This window comes from Ranitomeya variabilis, chromosome 4, assembly GCF_051348905.1.
Source record: "Ranitomeya variabilis isolate aRanVar5 chromosome 4, aRanVar5.hap1, whole genome shotgun sequence".
Classification (NCBI taxonomy): domain Eukaryota; kingdom Metazoa; phylum Chordata; class Amphibia; order Anura; family Dendrobatidae; genus Ranitomeya; species Ranitomeya variabilis.
In genome coordinates, this window is record NC_135235.1 from 621,400,817 (window position 1) to 621,425,182 (window position 24,366).

The following is a 24,366-nucleotide window of genomic DNA, read 5'->3' on the forward strand; positions in this document are numbered from 1 at the left end:
GCAAGTCATGCAGGAAGTGAGCGGGAGAAGTCCAAGAACATTATCACACCCCCAGTGCACTTTCTGTCTTATTTGCATGTGACTTTTACTCCTTGTTTCTTAAGATTCGTACATCAGATCTCTAAAAATAATGTATCATATTTATTGGAGGACAAGCACCTATACTGTTATGTCACCACTGCCATACATAAGGGACGCTGTCAGTAGGCTCCAGCCTTCTAAGCTGTCTATATGTAGGTCATAGGAAGCTGAATAAAATGATACCTTAGTATCTGCAATCCGATGTCTTATTCCAGAGAAATCATCTTTTTCTTAACCCCTTCATGACCCAGCCTATTTTGACCTTAATGACCTGGCCATTTTTTGCAATTCTGACCAGTGTCCCTTTATGAGGTAATAACTCAGGAACGCTTCAACGGATCCTAGCGATTCTGAGATTGTTTTTTCGTGACATATTGGGCTTCATGTTAGTGGTAAATTTAGGTCGATAATTTCTGCGTTTATTTGTGAAAAAAACGGAAATTTGGCAAAAATTTTGAAAATTTCGCAATTTTCACATTTTTAATTTTTATTCTGTTAAACCAGAGAGTTATATGACACAAAATAGTTAATAAATAACATTTCCCACATGTCTACTTTACATCAGCACAATTTTGGAAACAAATTTTTTTTTTGCTAGGAAGTTATAAGGGTTAAAATTTGACCAGTGATTTCTAATTTTTACAACAAAATTTACAAAAACCATTTTTTTTAGGGACCACCTCACATTTGAAGTCAGTTTGAGGGTTCTATATGGCTGAAAATACCCAAAAGTGACACCATTCTAAAAACTGCACCCCTCAAGGTGCTCAAAACCACATTCAAGAAGTTTATTAACCCTTCAGGTGTTTCAGAGCAGCGGAAGCAACATGGAAGGAAAAAATTAACATTTAACTTTTTAGTCACAAAAATGATCCACGAATGTTGTTGTCCAATTTGTCCTGAGTATGCTGATACCTCATATGTGGGGGTAAACAACTGTTTGGGCGCACGGCAGGGCTCGGAAGGGAAGGAGCACCATTTGACTTTTTGAATGAAAAATTGGCTCCAATCTTTAGCGGACACCATGTCGCGTTTGGAGAGCCCCCGTGTGCCTAAACATTGGAGCTCCCCCACAAGTGACCCCATTTTGGAAACTAGACCCCCCAAGGAACTTATCTAGAAGCATAGTGAGCACTTTAAACCCCCAGGTGCTTCACAAATTAATCCGTAAAAATGAAAAAGTACTTTTTTTTCACACAAAATTTCTTTTAGCCTCAATTTTTTCATTTTCACATGGGCAACAGGATAAAATGGATCCTAAAATTTGTTGGGCAATTTCTCCTGAGTACGCCGATACCTCATATGTGGGGGTAAACCACTGTTTGGGTGCACGGCAAGGCTCGGAAGGGAAGGCGCGCCATTTGACATTTTGAATGGAAAATTAGCTCCAATCGTTAGCGGACACCATGTCGCGTTTGGAGAGCCCCTGTGTGCCTAAACATTGGAGCTCCCCTACAAGTGACCCCATTTTGGAAACTAGACCCCCCAAGGAACTTACCTAGATGCATAGTGAGCACTTAAAACCCCAAGGTGCTTTACAGAAGTTTATAACGCAGAGCCATGAAAATAAAAAATAATTTTTCTTTTCTCAAAAATGATTTTTTAGCCCGGAATTTTTTATTTTCCCAAGGGTAATAGGAGAAATTGGACCCCAAATGTTGTTGTCCAGTTTGTCCTGAGTACGATGATACCCCATATGTGGGGGTAAACCACTGTTTGGGCGCACGGCAGGGCTCGGAAGGGAAGGCACACCATTTGGCTTTTTGAATGGAAAATTAGCTTCAATCATTAGCGGACACCATGTCGCGTTTGGAGAGCCCCTGTGTGCCTAAACATTGAAGCTCCCCCACAAGTGACCCCATTTTGGAAACTAGACCTCCCAAGGAACTAACCTAGATGTGTGGTGAGCACTTTGAACCCCCAAGTGCTTCACAGAAGTTTATAACGCAGAGCCATGAAAATAAAAAATAATTTTTCTTTTCTCAAAAATGATTTTTTAGCCCACAATTTTTTATTTTCCCAAGGGTAACAGGAGAAATTGGACCCCAAACGTTGTTGTCCAGTTTCTCCTGAGTACGCTGATACCCCATATGTGGGGGTAAACCACTGTTTTGGCACACGTCGGGGTTCGGAAGGGAAGTAGTGACGTTTTGGAATGCAGACTTTGATGGAATGGTCTGCGGGCATCATGTTACGTTTGCAGAGCCCCTGATGTGCCTAAACAGTAGAAACCCCCCACAAGTGACCCCATTTTGGAAACTAGACCCCCAAGGAACTTATCTAGATGTGTGGTGAGCACGTTCAACCCCCAAGTGCTTCACAGAAATTTACAACGCAGAGCCGTGAAAATAAAAAATCATTTTTCTTTCCTCAAAAAAGATGTTTTAGCAAGCAATTTTTTATTTTCACAAGGGTAACAGGAGAAATTGGACCCCAATATTTGTTGCCCAGTTTGTTGTGAGTATGCTGGTACCCCATATGTAAGGGTAGACCACTGTTTGGGAGCACATCAGGGCTCGGAAGGGAAGTAGTGACATTTGAAATGCAGACTTTGATGGAATGGTCTGCGGGCGTCACGTTGCATTTGCAGAGCCCCTGATGTGCCTATAGAGGAGAATCCCCCCACAAGTGACCCCATTTTGGAAACTAGACCCCCCAAGGAACTTATCTAGATGTGTGGTGAGCACGTTCAACCCTCAAGTGCTTCACAGAAGTTTACAACGCAGAAAAAATCATTTTTCTTTCCTCAAAAAAGATGTTTTAGCAAGCAATTTTTTTATTTTCACAAGGGTAACAGGAGAACTTGGACCCCAATATTTGTTGCCCAGTTTGTCCTGAGTACGCTGGTACCCCATATGTGGGGGTACACCACTGTTTGGGCGCACGTCGGGGCTTGGAAGGGAGGGAGCACCATTTGACTCTTTGAACGCAAGATTGGCTGGAATCAATGGTGGCGCCATGTTGCGCTTGGAGACCCCTGATGTGCCTAAACAGTTGAAACCCCTCAATTCTAACTTCAACACTAACCCCAACACACCCCTAACCCTAATCCCAACTGTAGCCATAACCCTAATCACAACCCTAACCCCAACACACCCCTAACCACAACCCTAACCCCAACACACCCGTAACCCTATTCCCAACCCTAACCCTAATCCTAACTCTAATCCCAACCCTAACCCTAATCCCAACCCTAACCACAACTGTAACCCCAACACACCCCTAACCCTATCCGTAACCCTAACCACAAGCCTAATCTTAACCCTATTTCCAACCCTAGCCCTAATTCCAACCCTAACTCTAATTCCAACCCTAACCCTAAGGCTATGTGCCCACGTTGCGGATTCGTGTGAGATTTTTCCACACCATTTTTGAAAAATCCGCAGGTAAAAGGCACTGCGTTTTACCTGAGGATTTACAGCGGATTTCCAGTGTTTTTTTGTGCGGATTTCACCTGCGGATTCCTATTGAGGAACAGGTGTAAAACGCTGTAGAATCCGCACAAAATTGACATGCTGCGGAAAATACAACACAGCGTTTCCGCACGGTATTTTCTGCACCATGGGCACAGCGGATTTGGTTTTCCATAGGTGTACATGGTACTGTAAACCTGATGGAAAACTGCTACGAATTCGCAGCGGCCAATCCGTTGCGGATCCGCGGCCAATTCGCTGCGGATCCGCGGCCAATCCACTGCGGATCCGCAGCCAAATCCCCACTGTGTGCACATGCCCTAACCCTACCCCTAACCCTAACCCTACCCCTAACCCTAGTGGAAAAAGAAAAAAAAATATTTTCTTTTTTTTATTATTGTCCCTACCTATGGGGGTGATAAAGGGGGGGTAATTTACTATTTTTTTTTATTTTGATCACTGTGATAGGTTATATCGCAGTGATCAAAATATACCTGAAACGGCAGATTCATCGGGCGCACTGCGCATGCGCCCGCCATTTTGGAAGATGGCGGCGCCCATGGAGAAGACGGACGGACGCCCGGAGGCTCGGTAAGTATGAGGGGGGGGGTGATCTGAGCATGGGGGGGATCTGAGCACGGGGGGTGGCATCGGAGCACGGGGGAGCGGACAGGACGACGGGGGAGCGGGCAGGACTACCTAGGGGGCGGACCACATAACGGAGGACTGGGGAGGAGATCGGTGGGTGTGGGGGGGGGACAGATTAGGTTTTCCAGCCATGGCCGATGATATTGCAGCATCGGCCATGGCTGGATTGTAATATTTCACGAGTTTCCATAGTGAAATATTACAAATCGCTCTGATTGGCTGTTTCAGTTTCAACAGCCAATCAGAGCGATCGTAGCCATGAGGGGGTGAAGCCACCCCCCCCCCCTGGGCTGAAGCACCACTCCCCCTGTCCCTGCAGATTGGGTGAAATTGGAGTTAACCCTTTCACCCGATCTGCAGGGACGCGATCATTCCATGACGCCACATAGGCGTCATGGGTCGGAATGGCACCGACTTTCATGACACCTACGTGGCGTCAAAGGTCGGGAAGGGGTTAATATGTAATACTTTACATGAAATGGTGAGACATGCAATGACTGACAGTCTGCCCTCATGATCTACATGTCTCCCACTGGTAACGCCGCCTTTCATTTATAATAAGCTCCGGAGGCAGATTCTCGGGGAGATCTATGTCCAGCCCATAGATCTTAACAGCTTATTTACATATTAAGAAAAATGTGGATTTCTCTGGAACAAAACACCAGATCAGAAATACGAAGGTATCATTTTAGTCACCAACCTGTAGCTTTCCAACTGTTGTGAAATTAGAATTACAATTTCTGTTAAAATTGTAAGTCATTGATTTTTTTTTTTCCATAATAGAGAGACGTGAAGGAGCAAACCAGATTGACTGCCCTTTACCAAATGAGAACTCAACCTTCTTATTTCTTAAAAATGGACTTGAGGAAATTGCATCTTTTTGGATAAAGTCCGGAGATTACCGCAGTCGCATAAATATCTCTGGTACTTTATTGAATCTCAAAATAACACTGAATAATCTGAGTATAAAAGATACTGGTTCATATGAATGCACAGGAAAAGCAGAAGGCATAGAAGAACAGTTAATTGGAACGCCTACTTTTCTTACTGTCAGAGTAAGTACAATGACGGCCTATATGATGGCTTTTTAAAATTACATATAAGAGCACTTCCACTTTCACTACCATTTGTGTAACTGCTTCAGAAAAGGACTAATTTTGCCCATAGTTTTAATGAAAAATATACTACCATTTTGCGCATATAAATGAGTCTCAATGGTAAAAAACTAAGCAAATCTTTGCAGTCTGATTCTACATTTGTACTGCCTTTAAACTGGCATTCCTACTTTTTGGGTAGCTTTGTAACATCTAGGTGACTCTATGAGATAAGGGGTCAAAATTGACTCTAACTCCCACTCGAATTGAGGATTGTGACCTGCACTGGGGCAAAGCGGTAGTGGATAATGAAAGAGGGTGGATCAAAGAAGCATCCGGATCTTCTATGCCAAAATTAAAAATGTGATAGCATGGGTCAACACCAGAAAGGAGGGTCCAAAACAATCTCTGGAATCTATATAGAAGATAGCATGGGTCAAGTTGATCATCGTAATTAGTATTTTACTTTAGGTTTCTAATACCTGTTTGTTAGCACTGCCGTCTGATGGATTAACATTCTGTCCTCCTTAGGATCATGGAATTGGCATATACACTGGCAATATGGGATTGGCATTTGTTGTGGCATTGGCATCTATATTTTTATTTTATTGGCCTTGGTAAGTATTGTACTGTAAATCAGATATAATGTGTTGGTGCCATTCTTCCTGTTGTCATATTATTATTTCCTGTTGATTTCTATGTAGAGTGACCACAATCATACCCAACTCCTGGGTCTACCTACACCAGCTATGAAGCCCATAGCTTAAGGGGACCTGGTGCTGAACTGTGCCTCTGCTCCTTGTGACACTGTCATTGCAAATCCCTGCCGTTGACATTATGGAAAGCTGGTTTATGCACCCATTTATACAGCTTTCACTGAGGTTAAATAGGTTGCCTTATCTGGGACATTAATTGCATAAGGGTAGAATATCTAGAGACAATCCTTTTATTGTCCACTATACATGCAATGAGCTCCCCTAGCAGTAGCTATAGGATTTCAAGAAGAGCCTATTATAACTCCTGTGAAAACACACCAAATTGAGTGCCCTGAGACCTCTGAATGAATACAAACCTAACCCAGACCCCTAAACAAATACAGACCTTCGACCAGATCCCGTAAATTTAACCCCTTCACGCCACAGTCCATTTTCATTTTTGCGTTTGTTTTTTGCTCCCCTGCTTCCCAGAGCCATAACTTTTTTATTTTTCAGTTAATATGGCCATGTGAAGGCTTGTTTTTTGCAAAACGAGTTGTACTTTTGAATGACGCCATTGGTTTTACCATATCTTGTACTGGAAAACGGGAAAAAAATTTAAAGCGTGGTGAAATTGTAAAAAAAAATGTAAAAAAAAAATGCAATCCCATAACTGTTTTTTTAATACAATGTTCACCAAATGCTAAAACTGACCTGCCATTATGATTCTCCAGGTCATTACAAGTTCAGGTTGCAATGGTCCTGGAGGCCAGGAGATGAGGTCCTAAAGCTCAGACTGGAAAGTTCACAATATTGACATTTGATAGAGGCAATAAGGAAGCTCCTTCTCTCTCCTCCATCCTCTCTCCATTGTGCCACTGCACATAAAAATGAACATGCTCACTTCACTTTCCCACAAAAGTTAAGAGGCCTATTATGCCTTTTATTTTCAGTAAATAATAAAAAATGAAAGTCAATAAAATAAAAAAGCAGCAACTCCCCACAAAAAAATTAAAACATTTTGCAAAATTTGTTAGTAAATACTTTAATTAGTTGAACAAAAAAAATTACAATCCTTTAAGACTTTGAGACTTCGGATCGTCAGTATGCTAAGATCGGGATGTAAATTATATTCCAACCTAGAAAAGAATAAATATACAAGTATCATAAGGATGAAAAGTCAAAACTAATGATTTTTGTATATATTAAAAAAATATATAAAATATATATTATATATTAAATAATATGTTTTAATATTTAATATATTCACCCATCTCTCCCCACCCCTATTATTTTTTTATTAATATGATGTGTGTGAAATGCTTTACAAAAATGAGTATTTCTACCACTAAATGTCCAATGCTGTTTTTGGAGCTATTTCATAAATACAGAAGTTCATTCATTGAAGAGTGGCTTTCTCCATAAATAAGGGCTGATTATGAATGGAATTTATTCTACACTTCCTATCTGGGAATGTTATGGTTATTTTTCTAAGCTTCCTTTTTGGCATTTCTTTTAGATGACCAAAGCTGCAAGAATGAAGGAAATCTCAATGAGAAAGTGTTTTCATCTACTGGTTTACATTAAAGTTTGCACTGAATTTTTAGATATTTTTTAGTTCCATAATTAGATTCTCCTTTAGATATTTTTTGTAAGGGACTGCAAGAAAAAAAAGACGCTGTTATGGTAACTAAAATCATTTTATAGATTGGTACACTTTTGGAGGTACGGATATACAATATGTGTTTTTTTAAGATTATAATTGTTTAATGGAAAAAAAATAAAACAAATAGTACTCATTCTTTATTTATGTTTTTGAATATATTGAAAAATAATTTAGTATATTTTTCTTTGTCAGAAAACAGCACACTGCTGCCTCCAATTCGTCGGGGAGATCACAAAGATACTCAAAGTCCTGACCATCACACCATTTACTGATGATTGATGAACGAGGCAATGCCTACTATTACTACTAGGCAGGTTATTGAGAGCTTCCCAGTGAATGTATAGCATATACACATCCGATTTTGACACATGGTTATATATACACCTCTGTACGGTCGCTACCTAGCTTCACAATAATCAACGAAAAACAAGCTGCCATCACTAATCGTTTATTACAGGCCAATTGGTCACTTGTTACTGGTGGTGTGTGGCCTCATGAGACTCCAGATACCAAAAATTAGAAGATCACTGATATGAAAGAAATTTGTCCCACTGGAGGTCCCAGGCGGGAGATATTAATGCCATATTTCTGATCATCATTTTAGCTTTCTATACATATGAGGCATGGCATATACAACTTTATTCATCTGACCAATATTAATTCTGGGATGCAAGTGAATGCATTGCGTTGCACATTGTGCCGCGATGCGGGACATATGTCTACCATAACCATAGATTCTACACCTGTCACAATAAACCCAATATTCATATCTGGTATTTGGCTCTGTCCCAGCTAAACCCTCGCTCTGTGTAGTTCTTTGTAGACAGGAAGGACTTATAATCATTACACTCTGTTATTAACTTTTCCCACTGATCACTCCACAGGACGTAGCTACATCACAGCGTGGGGTCGTAGAGCAAAGGGTTGGAATGGAGTGCTAGCTCTTTTACAATTTATAAAGAAGCTATACTTCTATGCCCAATATGACTGTTAGAGCTTCCCTCTCAAGAGATGGTTTAAGAGATTGGTCCTATTTTACCTTAAATTTATGACGTTTAGCAGCATTATTTAACTACTGTATTGGAATTTCTGGAATTTCTGTATAGTCCCACACAGGGTCTTCTAACAGGCATTCTCACGGGTCTTTGACTTTTGTTAAACCTCAGGCTGCCATTTCACAATTATCTAGGGATGATTAAAGCCTAATAGAAGAAAATTCTACTTTTATTTATACCCAATAGTCAATGGCTTAATACCCAACCGAACACCTATGGGGAATTCTGAAGAGACAAGTTGTCACCTCTCTCTCTCCAGACTCTAAAAAGTTTGTTCTTGAAGAATGGGAAGAATGGAAAAAGAGTGATGTTGCAATATGCCACCAACTAGTTCATTTCAGGCCTATAACACTTGATGCTGTCCTTATAAATCTTGCAGGTCATACAAAAAACTAGATGTTGTAATTTTTGATGTGGGTTGTATCTGTTTTGCATCAATTAATTTGAGTAAAACTAAAAAAATTGTAGCAAGTTATATTATTAACCTTACTTTCATGTTATGGGTTAAAAATGCTCTATGCATCTCAGTCTTGTCAAAATTTAGGAACTTGTTCTTGTATTCAATGAGATGTTGATTTAAATCTTACTTTTCAAAGGAGGTGTACTCATTTATACTGAGCATTATAGATATAGGTTTTTTTTTTAGTCCCCCTTTGGAAATTGAGCCTTAGATCGCTTGTACGGTACACTGCAATACAGTGATATTGAATTATATTCTAACATTTCAGATCTCCTATGAAGCTTAGACACAGGCTAGGCTTCATAGATATGCAAACATGGCCGACATGGGGGAGGCTTCTTCAGTTAGATCCAGTCTTAAGTAATACATTTTTATAATCTTTTTCTCATCTGGAGGAGAGATGGCGACATCTGCAGTGTGGACATATTCAATCCCACTCAAATTGAAGATTAGCGAATACAATGCCTGAGACTTTTCATAGTGTGAGAATGACCTTGGGTAAATCCAAGCAAGTTCTTATTTCCTTAGCTAATTAGAGTGTGAACATATGTCTTTGATTAGCCTTTATGCTGATTGTTTAGAATGTGACAAATAATAATAAGATTCGATAAGTATAAGTCACATTGTTGCTGTGGAGTGAGAATGTCCAAGTTTTTCCCCCAGACATTCTCAAATATCATCTTCTTCTATTGTGTTATAACATATAATATCTCTACTTACATGGATACAGACCAGCGATAGAAGAGATAAGAAGAGAAGCAGCATAGAGGCGGTCATTACAGCAGCTGCAAAATAAAAAAGTATGAATAACAGTCAAGTAAAAAAATGTCAAGGGCACTGGTCAAGTGCCCGCAGCTGGTAGCCTCTAGCTGCTGGACTAAAGCACTACAAGACTCCTAATACCTGTTGCATCCACAGGACCACTTCTGATGAGTAGGGCCCCCTGACCCAATGTAATAACACCATGGTGTGTATTAATCAGAAGAGGAACTAGAGATCCTGTAGGAAGTAGGATGTTCGCAATGCTCTTGTCCGGCAGCCACAGGCTACCAACATGACCGCTCAGTCCGAGTCCAGCAAATGGTTTGGCTAAGTTCTAGAATCCAGCATGCCCAATCCCCAGGAGCACAGTCAGAGGCCGGACATGCGAACGGGATCGTTCGTTAATTCCCCCTATATTGAGAGGTTAGGCCAATTTTTTTCCCCCATGTAGTCTAAAACACAATGCCCAGTTTTTTAAAGGCATCAAAATATATGTGCAAAAATATTAACCCCTTCACCCCCAAGGGTGGTTTGCACGTTAATGACCGGGCCAATTTTTACAATTCTGACCACTGTCCCTTTATGAGGTTATAACTCTGGAACGGTTCAACGGATCTTGGCGATTCTGACAATATTTTCTCGTGACATATTGTACTTCATGTTAGTGGTAAAATTTATTCAATATAACTTGCGTTTATTTGTGAAAAAAATGGAAATTTGGCGAAAATTTTGAAAATTTCGCAATTTTCCAACTTTGAATTTTTATGCCCTTAAATCACAGACATATGTCTTACAAAATACTTAATAAGTAACATTTCCCACATGTCTACTTTACATCAGCACAATTTTGGAACCAATTTTTTTTTTTGTGACGGAGTTATAAGGGTTAAAAGTTGACCAGCAATTTCTCATTTTTACAACACCATTTTTTTTTTAGGGACCACATCTCATTTGAAGTCATTTTGAGGGGTCTATATGATAGAAAATACCCAAGTGTGACACCATTCTAAAAACTGCACCCCTCAAGGTACTCAAAACCACTTTCAAGAAGTTTATTAACCCTTCAGGTGTTTCACAGGAATTTTTGGAATGTTTAAATAAAAATGAACATTTAACTTTTTTTCACACAAAATTTAGTTCAGCTCCAATTTGTTTTATTTTACCAAGGGTAACAGGAGAAAATAGACCCCAAAATTTGTTGTACAATTTGTCCTGAGTACGCTGATACCCCATATGTGGGGGTAAACCACTGTTTGGGCGCATGGCAGAGCTCGGAAGGAAAGGAGCGCCATTTGACTTTTCAATGCAAAATTGACTGGAATTGAGATGGGACGCCATGTTGCGTTTGGAGAGCCCCTGATGTGCCTAAACATTGAAACCCCCCACAAGTGACACCATTATGGAAAGTAGACCCCCTAAGGAACTTATCTAGATGTGTGTTGAGTAGTGTTGAGCATTCCGATACCGCAAGTATCGGGTATCGGCCGATACTTGCGGGTATCGGAATTCCGATACCGAGATCCGATACTTTTGTGGTATCGGGTATCGGTATCGAAACAACATTAATGTAAAAATGTGTAAAAGAGAGAATTAAAATAAAAAATATTGCTATACTCACCTCTCCGACGCAGCCTGCACCTTACCGAGGGAAGCGGCAGCGTTCTTTGTTTAAAATTCGCGCTTTTCTTTCCTTACGTGAAGTCCCGGCTTGTGATTGGTCGCATGCCGCCCATGTGGCGGCGACGCAACCAATCACAGCAAGCCGTGACGTAATTTCAGGTCATTCAGTATTTTAAAATTACGCTCCGGCTTTGTGATTGGTTGCGTCGCAGTCACATGGGCGACGCAACCAATCACAGCAAGCCGTGACGTAATTTCAGGTCCTTAAGGATTTTAAAATTACGTCCCGGCTTTGTGATTGGTTGCGTCGCAGTCACATGGGCGCCGCAACCAATCACAAGCCGTGACGTCACGGGAGGCTGGACACGCGCGCATTTTAAAATGGGCGCGTGTCCAGCCTCCCGTGACGTCCCGGCTTGTGATTGGTTGCGGCACGGTCAACCAATCACAAGCCGGGAGGCTGGACACGCGCGCATTTTAAAATGCGCGCGTGTCCAGCCTCCCGTGACGTCCCGGCTTGTGATTGGTTGCGGCGCCCATGTGACTGCGACGCAACCAATCACAAAGCCGGGACGTAATTTTAAAATCCTTAAGGACCTGAAATTACGTCACGGCTTGCTGTGATTGGTTGCGTCGCCCATGTGACTGCGACGCAACCAATCACAAAGCCGGAGCGTAATTTTAAAATACTGAATGACCTGAAATTACGTCACGGCTTGCTGTGATTGGTTGCGTCGCCGCCACATGGGCGGCATGCGACCAATCACAAGCCGGGACTTCACGTAAGGAAAGAAAAGCGCGAATTTTAAACAAAGAACGCTGCCGCTTCCCTCGGTAAGGTGCAGGCTGCGTCGGAGAGGTGAGTATAGCAATATTTTTTATTTTAATTCTTTCTTTTACACATTAATATGGATCCCAGGGCCTGAAGGAGAGTTTCCTCTCCTTCAGACCCTGAGAACCATCAGGAATACTGTCTGATACTTGAGTCCCATTGACTTGTATTGGTATCGGGTATCGGTATCGGATTGGATCCGATACTTTGCCGGTATCGGCCGATACTTTCCGATACCGATACTTTCAAGTATCGGACGGTATCGCTCAACACTAGTGTTGACCACTTTGACCCAACAAGTGCTTCACAGAAGTGTATAATGCAGAGCCGTAAAAATAAAAAATCATATTTTTTCACAAAAATGATCTTTTCGCCCCCATTTTTTTATTTCCCCAAGGGTAAGAGAAGAAATTAGACCACAAAAGTTGTTGTGCAATTTGTCCTGAGTACGACGATACCCCATATGTGGGGGTAAACCACTGTTTGGGCGCATAGCAGAGCTCGGAAGGGAAGGAGCGCCATTTGACTTTTCAATGCAAAATTGACTGGAATTGAGATGGGACGCCATGTTGCGTTTGGAGAGCCCCTGATGTGCCTAAAGATTGAAACCCCCCACAAGTGACACCATTTTGGAAAGTAGACCCCCTAAGGAACTTATCTAGATGTGTGTTGAGCACTTTGACCCAACAAGTGCTTCACAGAAGTTTCTAATGCAGAGCCGTAAAAATAAAAAATCATATTTTTTCACAAAAATGATTTTTTAGCCCCCAGTTTTGTATTTTCTCAAGGGTATCAGGATAAATTGGACCCCAAAAGTTGTTGTCCAATTTGTCCTGAGTACGCTGATACCCCCTATGTGGGGGGGAACCACTGTTTGGGCGCATGACAGAGCTCGGAAGGGAAGGAGCGCCATTTGGAATGCAGACTTAAATGGATTGGTCTGCAGGCGTCACGTTGCATTTGCAGAGCCCCTGATGTACCCAAACAGTACAAACCCCCCACAAGTGACCCCATATCGGAAACTAGACCCCCCCAAGGAACTTATCTAGATGTGTTGTGAGAACTTTGAACCCCCAAGTGTTTCACTACAGTTTATAACGCAGAGCCGTGAAAATAAAAATTCTTTTTTTTTTTTTCAAAAAATGATTTTTTAGCCCCCAGTTTTGTATTTTTACAAGGGTATCAGGATAAATTGGACCCCAAAATTTGTTGTCCAAATTGTCCTGAGTACGCTGATACCCCATATGTGGGGGGGAACCACTGTTTGGGTGCATGACAGAGCTCGGAAAGGAAGGAGCGCCATTTGGAATGCAGACTTAAATGGATTGGTCTGCAGGCGTCACGTTGCATTTGCAGAGCCCCTGATGTACCCAAACAGTACAAACCCCCCACAAGTGACCCCATATCGGAAACTAGACCCCCCCAAGGAACTTATCTAGATGTGTTGTGAGAACTTTGAACCCCCAAGTGTTTCACTACAGTTTATAACGCAGAGCCGTGAAAATAAAAATTCTTTTTTTTTTTTTCAAAAAATGATTTTTTAGCCCCCAGTTTTGTATTTTCACAAGGGTATCAGGATAAATTGGACCCCAAAATTTGTTGTCCAAATTGTCCTGAGTACGCTGATACCCCATATGTGGGGGGGAACCACTGTTTGGGTGCATGACAGAGCTCGGAAGGGAAGGAGCGCCATTTGGAATGCAGACTTAAATGGATTGGTCTGCAGGCGTCACGTTGCATTTGCAGAGCCCCTGATGTACCCAAACAGTACAAACCCCCCACAAGTGACCCCATATCGGAAACTAGACCCCCAAGGCACTTATCTAGATGTGTTGTGAGAACTTTGAACCCCCAAGTGTTTCACTACAGTTTATAACGCAGAGCCGTGAAAATAAAAAATCTTTTTTTTTCCCACAAAACTTATTTTTTGGCCCCCAGTTTTGTATTTTTCCAAGGGTAGCAGGAGAAATTGGACCCCAAAAGATGATGTCCAATTTGTCCTGAGTACGCTGATACCCCATATGTTGGGGTAAACCCCTGTTTGGGCACACGGGAGAGCTCTGAAGGGAAGGAGCACTGTTTTCCTTTTTCAACGCAGAATTGGCTGGAATTCAGATTGGATGCCATGTCCCGTTTGGAGAGCCCCTGATGTGCCTGAACAGTGGAAACCCCCAATTATAACTGACACCCTAATCCAAACACACCTTTTACCCTAATCCCAACAGTAACCCTAACCACTCCTCTAACCCAGACACACCCAACCCTATTCCCAACCGTAAATGTAATCCAAACCCTAACCCTATCTTTAGCCCCAACCCTAACTGTAGCCCCAACCCTAGCCCCAACGCTAGCCCTAACCCTAGCAATAACCCTAGCCCTATCACTAGCCCTAACACTAGCCGTAACACTAGCCCTAACCCTAGCCCTAACCCTAGCCCCAACCCTAGCCCCAACCCTAGCCCCAACCCTAGCAATAACCCTAGCCCTATCACTAGCCCCCACACTAGCCCTAACCCTAACCCTTGCCCTAACCCTAGCCCTAACTCTAGTCCTAACTCTAGCCCTAACCCTAACCCTAATGGGAAAATGGAAATAAATACATTTTTTAATTTTTTTATTTTTCCCTAACTAAGGGGGTGATGAAGGGGGGTTTGATTTACTTTTATAGCGGGTTTTTTAGTGGATTTTTATGATTGGCAGCCGTCACACACTGAAAGACGCTTTTCATTGCAAAAAATATTTTTTTGCGTTACCACATTTTGAGAGCTGTAATTTTTCCATATTTGAGTCCACAGAGTCATGTGAGATCTTGTTTTTTGCGGGACGAGTTGACGTTTTTATTGGTAACATTTTCGGACACGTGACATTTTTTGATTGCTTTTTATTCCGATTTTTGTGAGGCAGAGTGATCAAAAACCAGCTATTCATGAATTTCTTTTATACCGTATAATTATTTTGGTATCGCTTTATTCTCAGGACTATAACTTTTTTATTTTTTTGCTGATAATGCTGTATGGCAGCTCGTTTTTTGCGGGACAAGATGACGTTTTCAGCGGTACCATGGTTATTTATATCAGTCTTTTTGATCTCGTGTTATTCCACTTTTTGTTCGGCGGTATGATAATAAAGCGGTTTTTTGCCTCGTTTTTTTTTTTTTTTTCTTACGGTGTTTACTGAAGGGGTTAACTAGTGGGGCACTTTTATAGGTTGGGTCGTTACGGACGCGGCGATACTAAATATGTGTACTTTTATTGTTTTTTTTATTTTATTTAGCTAAAGAAATGTATTTATGGGAATAATATATATATTTTTTTCTTTATTTAGGATATTTTTTTTTTTTTTTTTACACACATGTGGGGATTTTTTTTTAAACTTTTTTACTTTGTCCCAGGGGGGGACATTACAGATCATTGATCTGACAGTATGCACAGCACTCTGTCAGATCGACGATCTGCTGTGCAGGGCTGCAGGCTTACCAAGCGCCTGCTCTGAGCAGGCACTCGGTAAGCCACCTCCCTCCCTGCAGGACCCGGATGCCGCGGCCATCTTGGATCCGGGACCTGCGGCGAGGAGGGAGGTAGGAGACCCTCGGAGCAACGCGATCACATCGCGTTGCTCCGGGGGTCTCAGGGTAGCCCGCAGGGAGCCCCCTCCCTGCGCGATGCTTCCCTATACCGCCGGTACACCGCGATCATGTTTGATCGCGGTGTGCCGGGGGTTAATGTGCCGGGGGAGGTCCGTGACCGCTCCTGGCACATAGTGCCGGATGTCAGCTGCGATATGCAGCTGACACCCGGCCGCGCTCCCCCCGTGAGCGCGGCCGATCGCGTATGACGTACTATCCCGTCGGTGGTCATACGGGCCCACCCCACCTCGACGGGATAGTACGTCAAATGTCAGGAAGGGGTTAATATAGATCAAAATTACCATTTGCAACAATTATTTGGGTTCCTTTAGATGGTTGAAATGCCATCTTTTTGCACTATTGCCACACAGTAGTAATCATTTGACTTGTTGACTTTCATTTCAATTGTGTAATCGGTTAAAGTTCCTTTAAAAGTGATGTCTGGATTTTCAATGAAGTATTTAGTGGAGTTCCGCTTCATCAACGCTGGCAGGTTTTCGCTTATTTCTATAGATATGAAGTCAACATCACACGTGCCTTGAGTGGTGCAGGTGAATTTGACTTGACTTCTTAGGGGCACATTATTTATCTTATCCGGTTTCTGGTCAATTTCTACAGGGGAAACAGAAAGCATGTTAAAAAAAAGTGAATATCATTAAAAGTTGATCAAGATATATCTAATCCATCTCAAGGTCCATACCAGTCAATCTACTCTACTCAAGGTTGGATAATAGAGACGATACATAGGAAAAGTCTACTGTGGCCTCTATGACCTTGGAGATCTAGTAGGCCACCAAAAATTTCCTATCCCGCTTCATGTCTGATTATTAAAATTCCAATAGATTGGGAAATTCAGTTGAGAATTATTTTAAGCTGGTGCTCTATTTCCGCTTTCTGGATCATCCCTCTTCCTACGTGCAGCCCCAAATTGTGCGCAATCTGTCACAAGTTTACCATGAGACCCATACTTTTCAAGTTACTTTCCTCATGGGATGAATTAAGGTTGGTGTAAGCACTTAAGAAAAAATGAAAGGGAACCCAAAACCAGTAGCAAACAGTAACATGTCCATGGTCCTCCTCTCAACACTGTTGATGAGATTGTGATTAAAGAAGCCTTCCTCCAAACAAAGCTTTTATTCTCTTAATATATTGCAATCATCATATAATATGGCACTATGTGCTTACAATTGCTCATTTTGCCCTTTTACCAAGTTAATTCTTCTGTTTTCCATTAGGCCTATGACATCACATGATTAATCCCATCATGATCCCCAGCTTTTTTCGATTTTGCGTTTTCGCTTTTCGCTCCGCTCATTCCCAGGGCCATAACTTTTTTATTTTTAGATCAATATGCCCATGTGAGGGCTTATTTTTATACGGGATAAGTTGTACTTTTGAATGACACTATTGGGTTTTGCATGTCATGTAAATTCCAAGTGTGGTGAAATTGCAAAAAAAGTGCAGTCCCACACTTGTTTTTTGCTTGGCTTTTTTGCTAGATTCACTAAATGCTAAAACTGACCTGCCATTATGATTCTCCAGGTTATTACGAGTTCATGGACAATAAACATGTCTAGGTTATTTTTTATCTAAGTGGTACAAAAAAATGCAAAACTTTGCTAAAAAAAAAATTGCGCAATTTTCCAATACACACTGCGTCTCCATTTCTCGTGATCTGAGTTTGGGTGAGGGCTTATTTTGTGTGTGCCGAGCTGACATTTTTAATGATACCATTTTGGTGCAGATACATTCCTTTAATCGCCTGTTATTGCATTTTAATTTTAATTCTGGTGATTCAAATGTTTTTCTCGCTACGCCGTTTAGCAATCTGGTTAATCCTTTTTTTTATTGATAGATCGGGCAATTCGGAATGCGGCGATATCAAATATGTGTATATTTGATTTTTTTTATTGTTTTATTTTGAATGGGGTGAAAGGGGGGTGATTTAAACTATTATATTTTTTTATTTTTTTCATATTTTTAAACCTTTTTTTTTTTTACTTTTGCCATGCTTCAATAGCCTCCATGGAAGGCTAGAAGCTGGCACAACTCGATCCACTGCTGCATAGGAGCGATGCATAGATCGTTCCTATGTAGCTGAATTACTGCATTTCTATGAGCGCCGTCCAGACCTCCGCTTGTCATGCCGATGCATCGCTGACCCCCTATCACGTGACGGGGATCAGCGATGTGCGCATTTCCGGCACAATGGCCGGAAGCGCTAAATACCCCTGTCAGCGTTTGACAGCAGCATTTAACTAGTTAATAGCGGCGAGTGTATCGCGATTCCACCAGCCGCTATGCTATTGCGGGCACATCTCAGCTGTAAAAAACAGCTGACATGTCCCAGTTTTGATGCGGGCTCACCGCCAGAGCCCACATCAAAGTGGGGGTTCTGATCTCGGACATACTATCCCGTCCGAGGTCAGAAAGGGGTTAAAGATTGAACAGCTGCATCATTCTAAGTTCTACAGCTCTGGCAAAAATTAAGAGACCACCACATCAAAAGCCCAATCTCCAGACCTGAACCCCATTGAAAACCTCTGGAATGTAATCAAGAGGATGATGGATAGTCACAAGCCATCAAACAAAGAAGAACTGCTTACATTTTTGCTCCAGAAGCTGTGTGAAAGACTGGTGGAAAGTATGCCAAGACGCATGAAAGCTGCGATTAAAAATCATGGTTAATCCACAAAATATTGATTTCTGAACTAAGGTAAAACATTAGTATTGTTGTTTCTTAATGATTAGGAACTTGTTTTCTTTGCATTATTTAAGGTCTGAAAGCACTAGGTTTTTATTAATTTTGACCATTTTTCTTTGTCAGAAATGATGATGGGAAATCTAGTTCATTTTGGTGATTAGTTCACCATGAACTAGTTCACTGAAAAGATTAGTTCATTTAGTTCAGTATTTCTCTGGATTCTGCGGAGAAGAGATGCATCAGTTCTAGTTCGTTACACAGAAGCTGTGGCTCCTAGGATGAGTTATAGTTTTGTTAAAATGATTAGAAATCGTTAATACATCTGATCATTACATAAAAAACTCTTGTTAAAGGGGTACTCAGTCTGGAGAAAATTCTAAAGTTCTTTATTCAAGTTAGTAATTTCTTTTTTTTCTTTGTGAAATATTCCAGCCTCCCAGTGCGCAGTGTATTATCTGCACACATTATGGTCACTTGCAGTGTCTCTGGTATTGAGCACTGAGCAGGCAGACAGGATTCATTTCACACCACTGCAATAGGTTGCAAAAGGAAGAGATGTGGTGAAACTACACAGAACTACAGATTTACCAAGCTGCCTTACAGTCAATGGATCTTTTGCTGCCCATAGCAACCAATCACAGCTCAGATTTCACTTGCCAGAGCACTGCACTGCTGCAGTATCAGAAAGCTGACCTGTGATTGGTTGCTATGGGGCAAAGAAAATCTTCCTATTACACAGCCTGATAATTCTCCACCCTAGCTCCTGTGAGGAGCTGATAGGAAATGCATCATGTCATGAGACCTGTGAACTAAATGAACTACATGTTCTGCTGAGAATGACTCAGGACAGCCTAGGTCAACGTGATGCATCTCACTGAGCCCAGCAGCAGTTCCCCCTGTATTAGTGTAGAGTACTGACTCCTAATGATTGTGTATGAGAGAGCTGAGAAGCCGTTCAGCATCCTGAGAACAGAACAGGAGCCAGTGGTAAAGATTGTAGCAAGGCTGATCCTGTACAGGAGGCTGATCTTATCACAAAGACTGGTGAGGGGCATGAACCACACCACAGAAACACTCTCTCATACACACATGAGCTGGGTCTGTCTACTGTACAATTTCACTTTTTATTATTACTATTCTATTTGTATTTGATGTGTGGTATAGTGTTTTACTACCTTCTTTTCCAGCATCAGGAGCTATAAAGAGCAAGTGTGAGACCAGGGATCTTCAGTGTGAGGAGCTGTATGAGGGATAATAATAATAATAATAATAATTTTTATTTATATAGCGCCAACATATTCCGCAGCGCTTTCCAACTTATAGAGGCGACTTGTACAGACAATAGACATTACAGCATAACATAAATCACAGTTCAAAACAGATACCAGGAGGAATGAGGGCCCTGCTCGCAAGCTTACAAACTATGAGGAAAAGGGGAGACACAAGAGGTGGATGGTAACAATTGCTTTAGTTATTTGGACCAGCCATAGTGTAAGGCTCGGGTGTTCATGTAAAGCTGCATGAACCAGTTAACAGCCTAAGTATGTAGCAGTACAGACACAGAGGCTATTGACTGCATAAAGTGTATGAGAACACGATGCGAGGAACCTGATTATGTGTTTTTTTTTTTTTCTATTTTTAATAGGCCACACAGGGATAGTTCGGTTAATGCGTTGAGGCGGTAGGCCAGTCTGAACAAATGTGTTTTTAGGGCACGCTTAAAGCTGTGGGGATTGGGGATTAATCGTATTAACCTAGGTAGTGCATTCCAAAAAAATCGGCGCAGCACGTGTAAAGTCTTGGAGACGGGAGTGGGATGTTCTGATTATTGAGGATGCTAACCTGAGGTTATTAGTGGAGCGGAGGGCACGGGTAGGGTGGTAGACGGAGACCAGAGAGGAGATGTAGGGTGGTGCTGAGCCATGGAGTGCTTTGTGGATGAGGGTAGTAGTTTTGTACTGGATTCTGGAGTGGATGGGTAGCCAGTGTAATGACTGGCACAAGGTAGAGGCATCGGTGTAACGGTTGGTGAGGAATATGATCCTGGCAGCAGCATTCAGGACAGATTGGAGCGGGGAGAGTTTGGTAAGAGGGAGGCCGATTAGTAGAGAGTTACAATAGTCCAGACGAGAATGAATAAGTGAAACTGAGAGTTTTTGCAGAGTCGAAAGTAAGAAAAGGGCGAATTCTAGAAATATTTTTGAGATGCAGATAAGAAGAGCGAGCCAGTGATTGGATGTGGGGGGTGAATGAAAGCTCGGAATCAAGGATGACCCCAAGGCAGCGGGCATGTTGCTTGGGAGTAATGGTGGAACCGCACACGGAGATGGCAATGTCAGGCAAAGGTAGGTTAGTAGAGGGAGAGAACACGAGGAGTTCAGTTTTTGACAGGTTCAGTTTCAGATAGAGGGAGGACATGATGTTAGAGACAGCGGTAAGACAATCACTGGTGTTTTCTAAGAAGGTCGGAGTGAAAGCAGGAGAAGAAGTGTATAATTGGGTGTCATCAGCATAGAGATGGTACTGGAACCCAAATCTACTGATTGTTTGTCCAATAGGGGCAGTATACAAAGAGAAGAGGAGGGGGCCTAGGACTGATCCTTGAAGAACCCCAACAGTAAGGGGAAGGTGAGAGGAAGAGGAACCAGCAAAACATACAGTGGAGGATCGGTCAGAGAGATAGGAGTAGAACCGAGAGAGAACGGTGTCCTTGATGCCGATGGAGCGGAGCATAGTGAGGAGGAGCTGATGATCCACAGTGTCGAATGCTGCGGAGAGATCCAAGAGAATTAGCATGGAGTAGTGACCATTAGATTTAGCTGTTAGTAGGTCATTAGAGACTTTAGTGAGGGCAGTTTCAGTAGAGTGTAAAGAGCGGAAGCCAGATTGAAGAGGGTCGAGAAGAGAGTTATCTGAGAGATAGCGGGTAAGACGGGAGTGGACCAGGCGTTCGAGGAGTTTAGAGATGAAGGGAAGATTAGAGACAGGTCTATAATTAGCGGCACAGTTTTGGTCGAGGGAGGGTTTTTTAAGTAATGGATGTATGATGGCATGCTTAAATGAGGAGGGAAAAATACCGGAAGTGAGGGAAAGGTTGAATATTTTTGTTATGTGAGAGGTGACAGCCGGGGAAAGGGACTGGAGGAGATGTGACGGAATGGGGTCACTGGTGCAAGTGGTCGGGCGAGAAGATGCAAGGAGCCTGCTTACTTCTTCTTCAGTAACTGGTTCAAAGTCAGAGAGTGAACTAGATGCAGTGGGGGAGGGAGGACAGTGCCTGGTATGAAGAGATTGGGAGATGATTTCCTGTCGAATGTGGTCAATTTTTTCTTTGAAGTAATTGGCCAGATCGTCAGCGCGGAGATCTGTGGTTGGGGCCTGCTCTCTTGGGTTGAGTAGGGACTGGAAAGTGTCGAAGAGACGTTTAGGGTTATTGGACAGTGAGGTGATGAGGGTGTTGAAATAGGTTTGTTTGGAGAGGTGAAGGGCAGAGTTGTATGTTTTTAGCATGAACTTATAATGGATGAAATCTTCGGGTAGATTAGATTTTCTCCACAGATGTTCGGCGCACCTGGAGCATCGCTGCAGGAAGCGTGTTTGCAGCGTGTGCCACGGTTGTCGCCGTCTGTGTCGAGTTGCTCTATGTATAGGAGGAGCAGCTTCATCCAGGGCACTTTGCAGGGTTTCATTGTAATGGTTCAGAGCAGAATCAGGACATGAGATGGAGGAGATTGGGGCCAATGAGGACTGCAAGTTCTTCATAAGTTTCTGGGTGTTAATGGCCTGTATGTTTCTATAAGTGTGGAAAGTGGGGGTGACCTGAGCGGGATGGCAGTTCTTGATAGAGAATGAAAGAAGGTTGTGGTCAGAGAGCGGGAGAGGGGTGTTTGTGAAATCATCCACTGAGCAAAGTCGGGAGAAGACCAAGTCAAGGGAGTTTCCATCTTCATGCGTTGGAGAGTTAGTATGCTGCGAGAGGCCGAAAGAGGAGGTTAGAGATAAAAGGTGAGAAGCAGACGGGGAAAGGGGAGAAGCAATGGGGATGTTGAAATCACCCATGATAATGGCGGGGGTGTCACAGGAGAGAAAGTGTGGAAGCCAGGTGGCAAAGTGATCCAGGAACTGATGAGAGGGGCCAGGAGGACGATACACCACCGCCACTCGCATGGAGAAGGGGACGTAGAGTCTGACAGCATGGACCTCAAAGGAAGGGAATACAAGTGAGGGTACTTGGGGGATAGCTTGGAAGGTACATTTGGGTGAAAGGAGCAGCCCAACGCCTCCACCTGCTCTGTTGTCTGATCTTGGGGTATGAGAAAAGTGTAGTCCACCATAGGAGAGAGCAGCAGCAGCGGTTGTGTCTGACTGCTGGATCCAGGTTTCAGTAAGAGCCAGGAGATTAAGAGCCTTAGAAAGGAAGTAATCATGGGTGAAGGAGAGTTTATTACACACAGAGCGAGAATTCCAAAGAGCACAATTGAAAGAGACAGAAGGCATGCATGGAATATTAATAAGGTTAGAGGGGTCTCTGGGTGTAGCAGTTGGGAGGTTTGACTGGCTATAACATGGGGGGGCTGGGGTTTGGAGAGATGTCTCCAGCGACTAGGAGAAGGAGGATAGAAAGAGTGAGCAGATGGTTAAGTGATTTGTGAGAGTGTCTTTTGTGTTGGATGGTGGGACTGAATGGATCTGCGCTGTTAAGCAATGTGAAGAGAGCATGAGTGCTATACATAGGAGAGGCAAGGACAGAGGGGCCGATATGGATGGAGTTTAAAGAGTTTATGAAAGGGCGGTGAGTGAATGGAGCAGCCAGAATATAGATTATACAGATACATATGGTGTGTATTTGTTCTGTTTCAAGTGAATAGAGAGTAGGTTTAGATTGTCTTACCTGTCTAACTGCCATGTTATAACTGCGTCATACTTAGAAAAAAAATATACTTTGACAAAAGTACACGAATAATAGTGCACGAATGCACCCCTGCATGAACACATCCCCAAGCTTTGTCAAAATTTATAGAAGGCTAGCTCTTAGATCTCACTTTTTTTTTTTTTTTTTAGAAAAGGGTGTTTCTCCCCCTCTTGTTACCAATCAATCTAACTCAGTAGAGACAGCAGGACACAATAAATGTAGTGATCAGATAAACAAATGTCCAGGTCTACATGGATCATAAACCCCTTTGAAAAAGTTATGTGATCTCTCTACATAGGGAAAAGCAAAAGTAAGTTAAATATCTATAAACACAAACAAATGCATAATAAGATGACTATCATATATAGCTATATGCAGGATTCAATGCCGAAGATAGAATGAATCAGATACCATCCAAGCCACTTGCTGTCAGGGAATGGAGCAATAGACATGCAGGATAGTTCAGTTCAGGGAATGAATGATATGTTTACCATCCAAGCCGCTTGCTGTCAGGGAATGGAGCAATAGACATGCAGGATAGTTCAGTTCAGGGAATGAATGATATGTTTACCATCCAAGCCGCTTGCTGTCAGGGAATGGAGCAATAGACATGCAGGATAGTTCAGTTCAGGGAATGAATGATATGTTTACCATCCAAGCCGCTTGCTGTCAGGGAATGGAGCAATAGACATGCAGGATAGTTGAGTTCAGGGAATGAATGATATGTTTACCTGTATTGAAGAGAAGAGAGATGCTTGTTATATTCTGCCATGTTATAACTGCGTCATACTTAGAAAAA

The 24,366-nt window shown here is 42.3% G+C and overlaps 1 protein-coding gene and 1 long non-coding RNA gene across 7 annotated transcripts in view; one reads left to right on the forward strand and one right to left on the reverse strand.

Annotated features, from left to right (window-relative positions):
* The window catches only part of LOC143766093 (uncharacterized), a 29,699-nt gene extending 21,975 nt beyond the window's left edge, over positions 1-7,724 (forward strand). For all 3 annotated transcript variants that reach the window (XR_013213531.1, XR_013213529.1, XR_013213530.1), the window contains exons 2-4: positions 4,926-5,197; positions 5,768-5,853; positions 7,451-7,724. This is a non-coding gene — a long non-coding RNA (uncharacterized LOC143766093). The remainder of the gene's footprint in view (positions 1-4,925; positions 5,198-5,767; positions 5,854-7,450) is intronic.
* The window catches only part of LOC143766092 (uncharacterized), a 63,217-nt gene continuing 45,811 nt past the window's right edge, over positions 6,961-24,366 (reverse strand). For 2 of the 4 annotated variants that reach the window (XR_013213528.1, XM_077253476.1), the window contains one exon: positions 22,079-24,298. Coding sequence is in view for 2 of the 4 variants with exons in the window: in XM_077253476.1 (XP_077109591.1) it covers positions 24,275-24,298 (24 nt within the window). In the remaining 2 variants the exon portion in view is untranslated. Of the gene's footprint in view, positions 7,071-9,832; positions 9,898-16,253; positions 16,653-22,078; positions 24,299-24,366 lie in introns of those variants that run through there. The other 2 variants (XR_013213527.1, XM_077253478.1) reach the window with 2 other exon arrangements.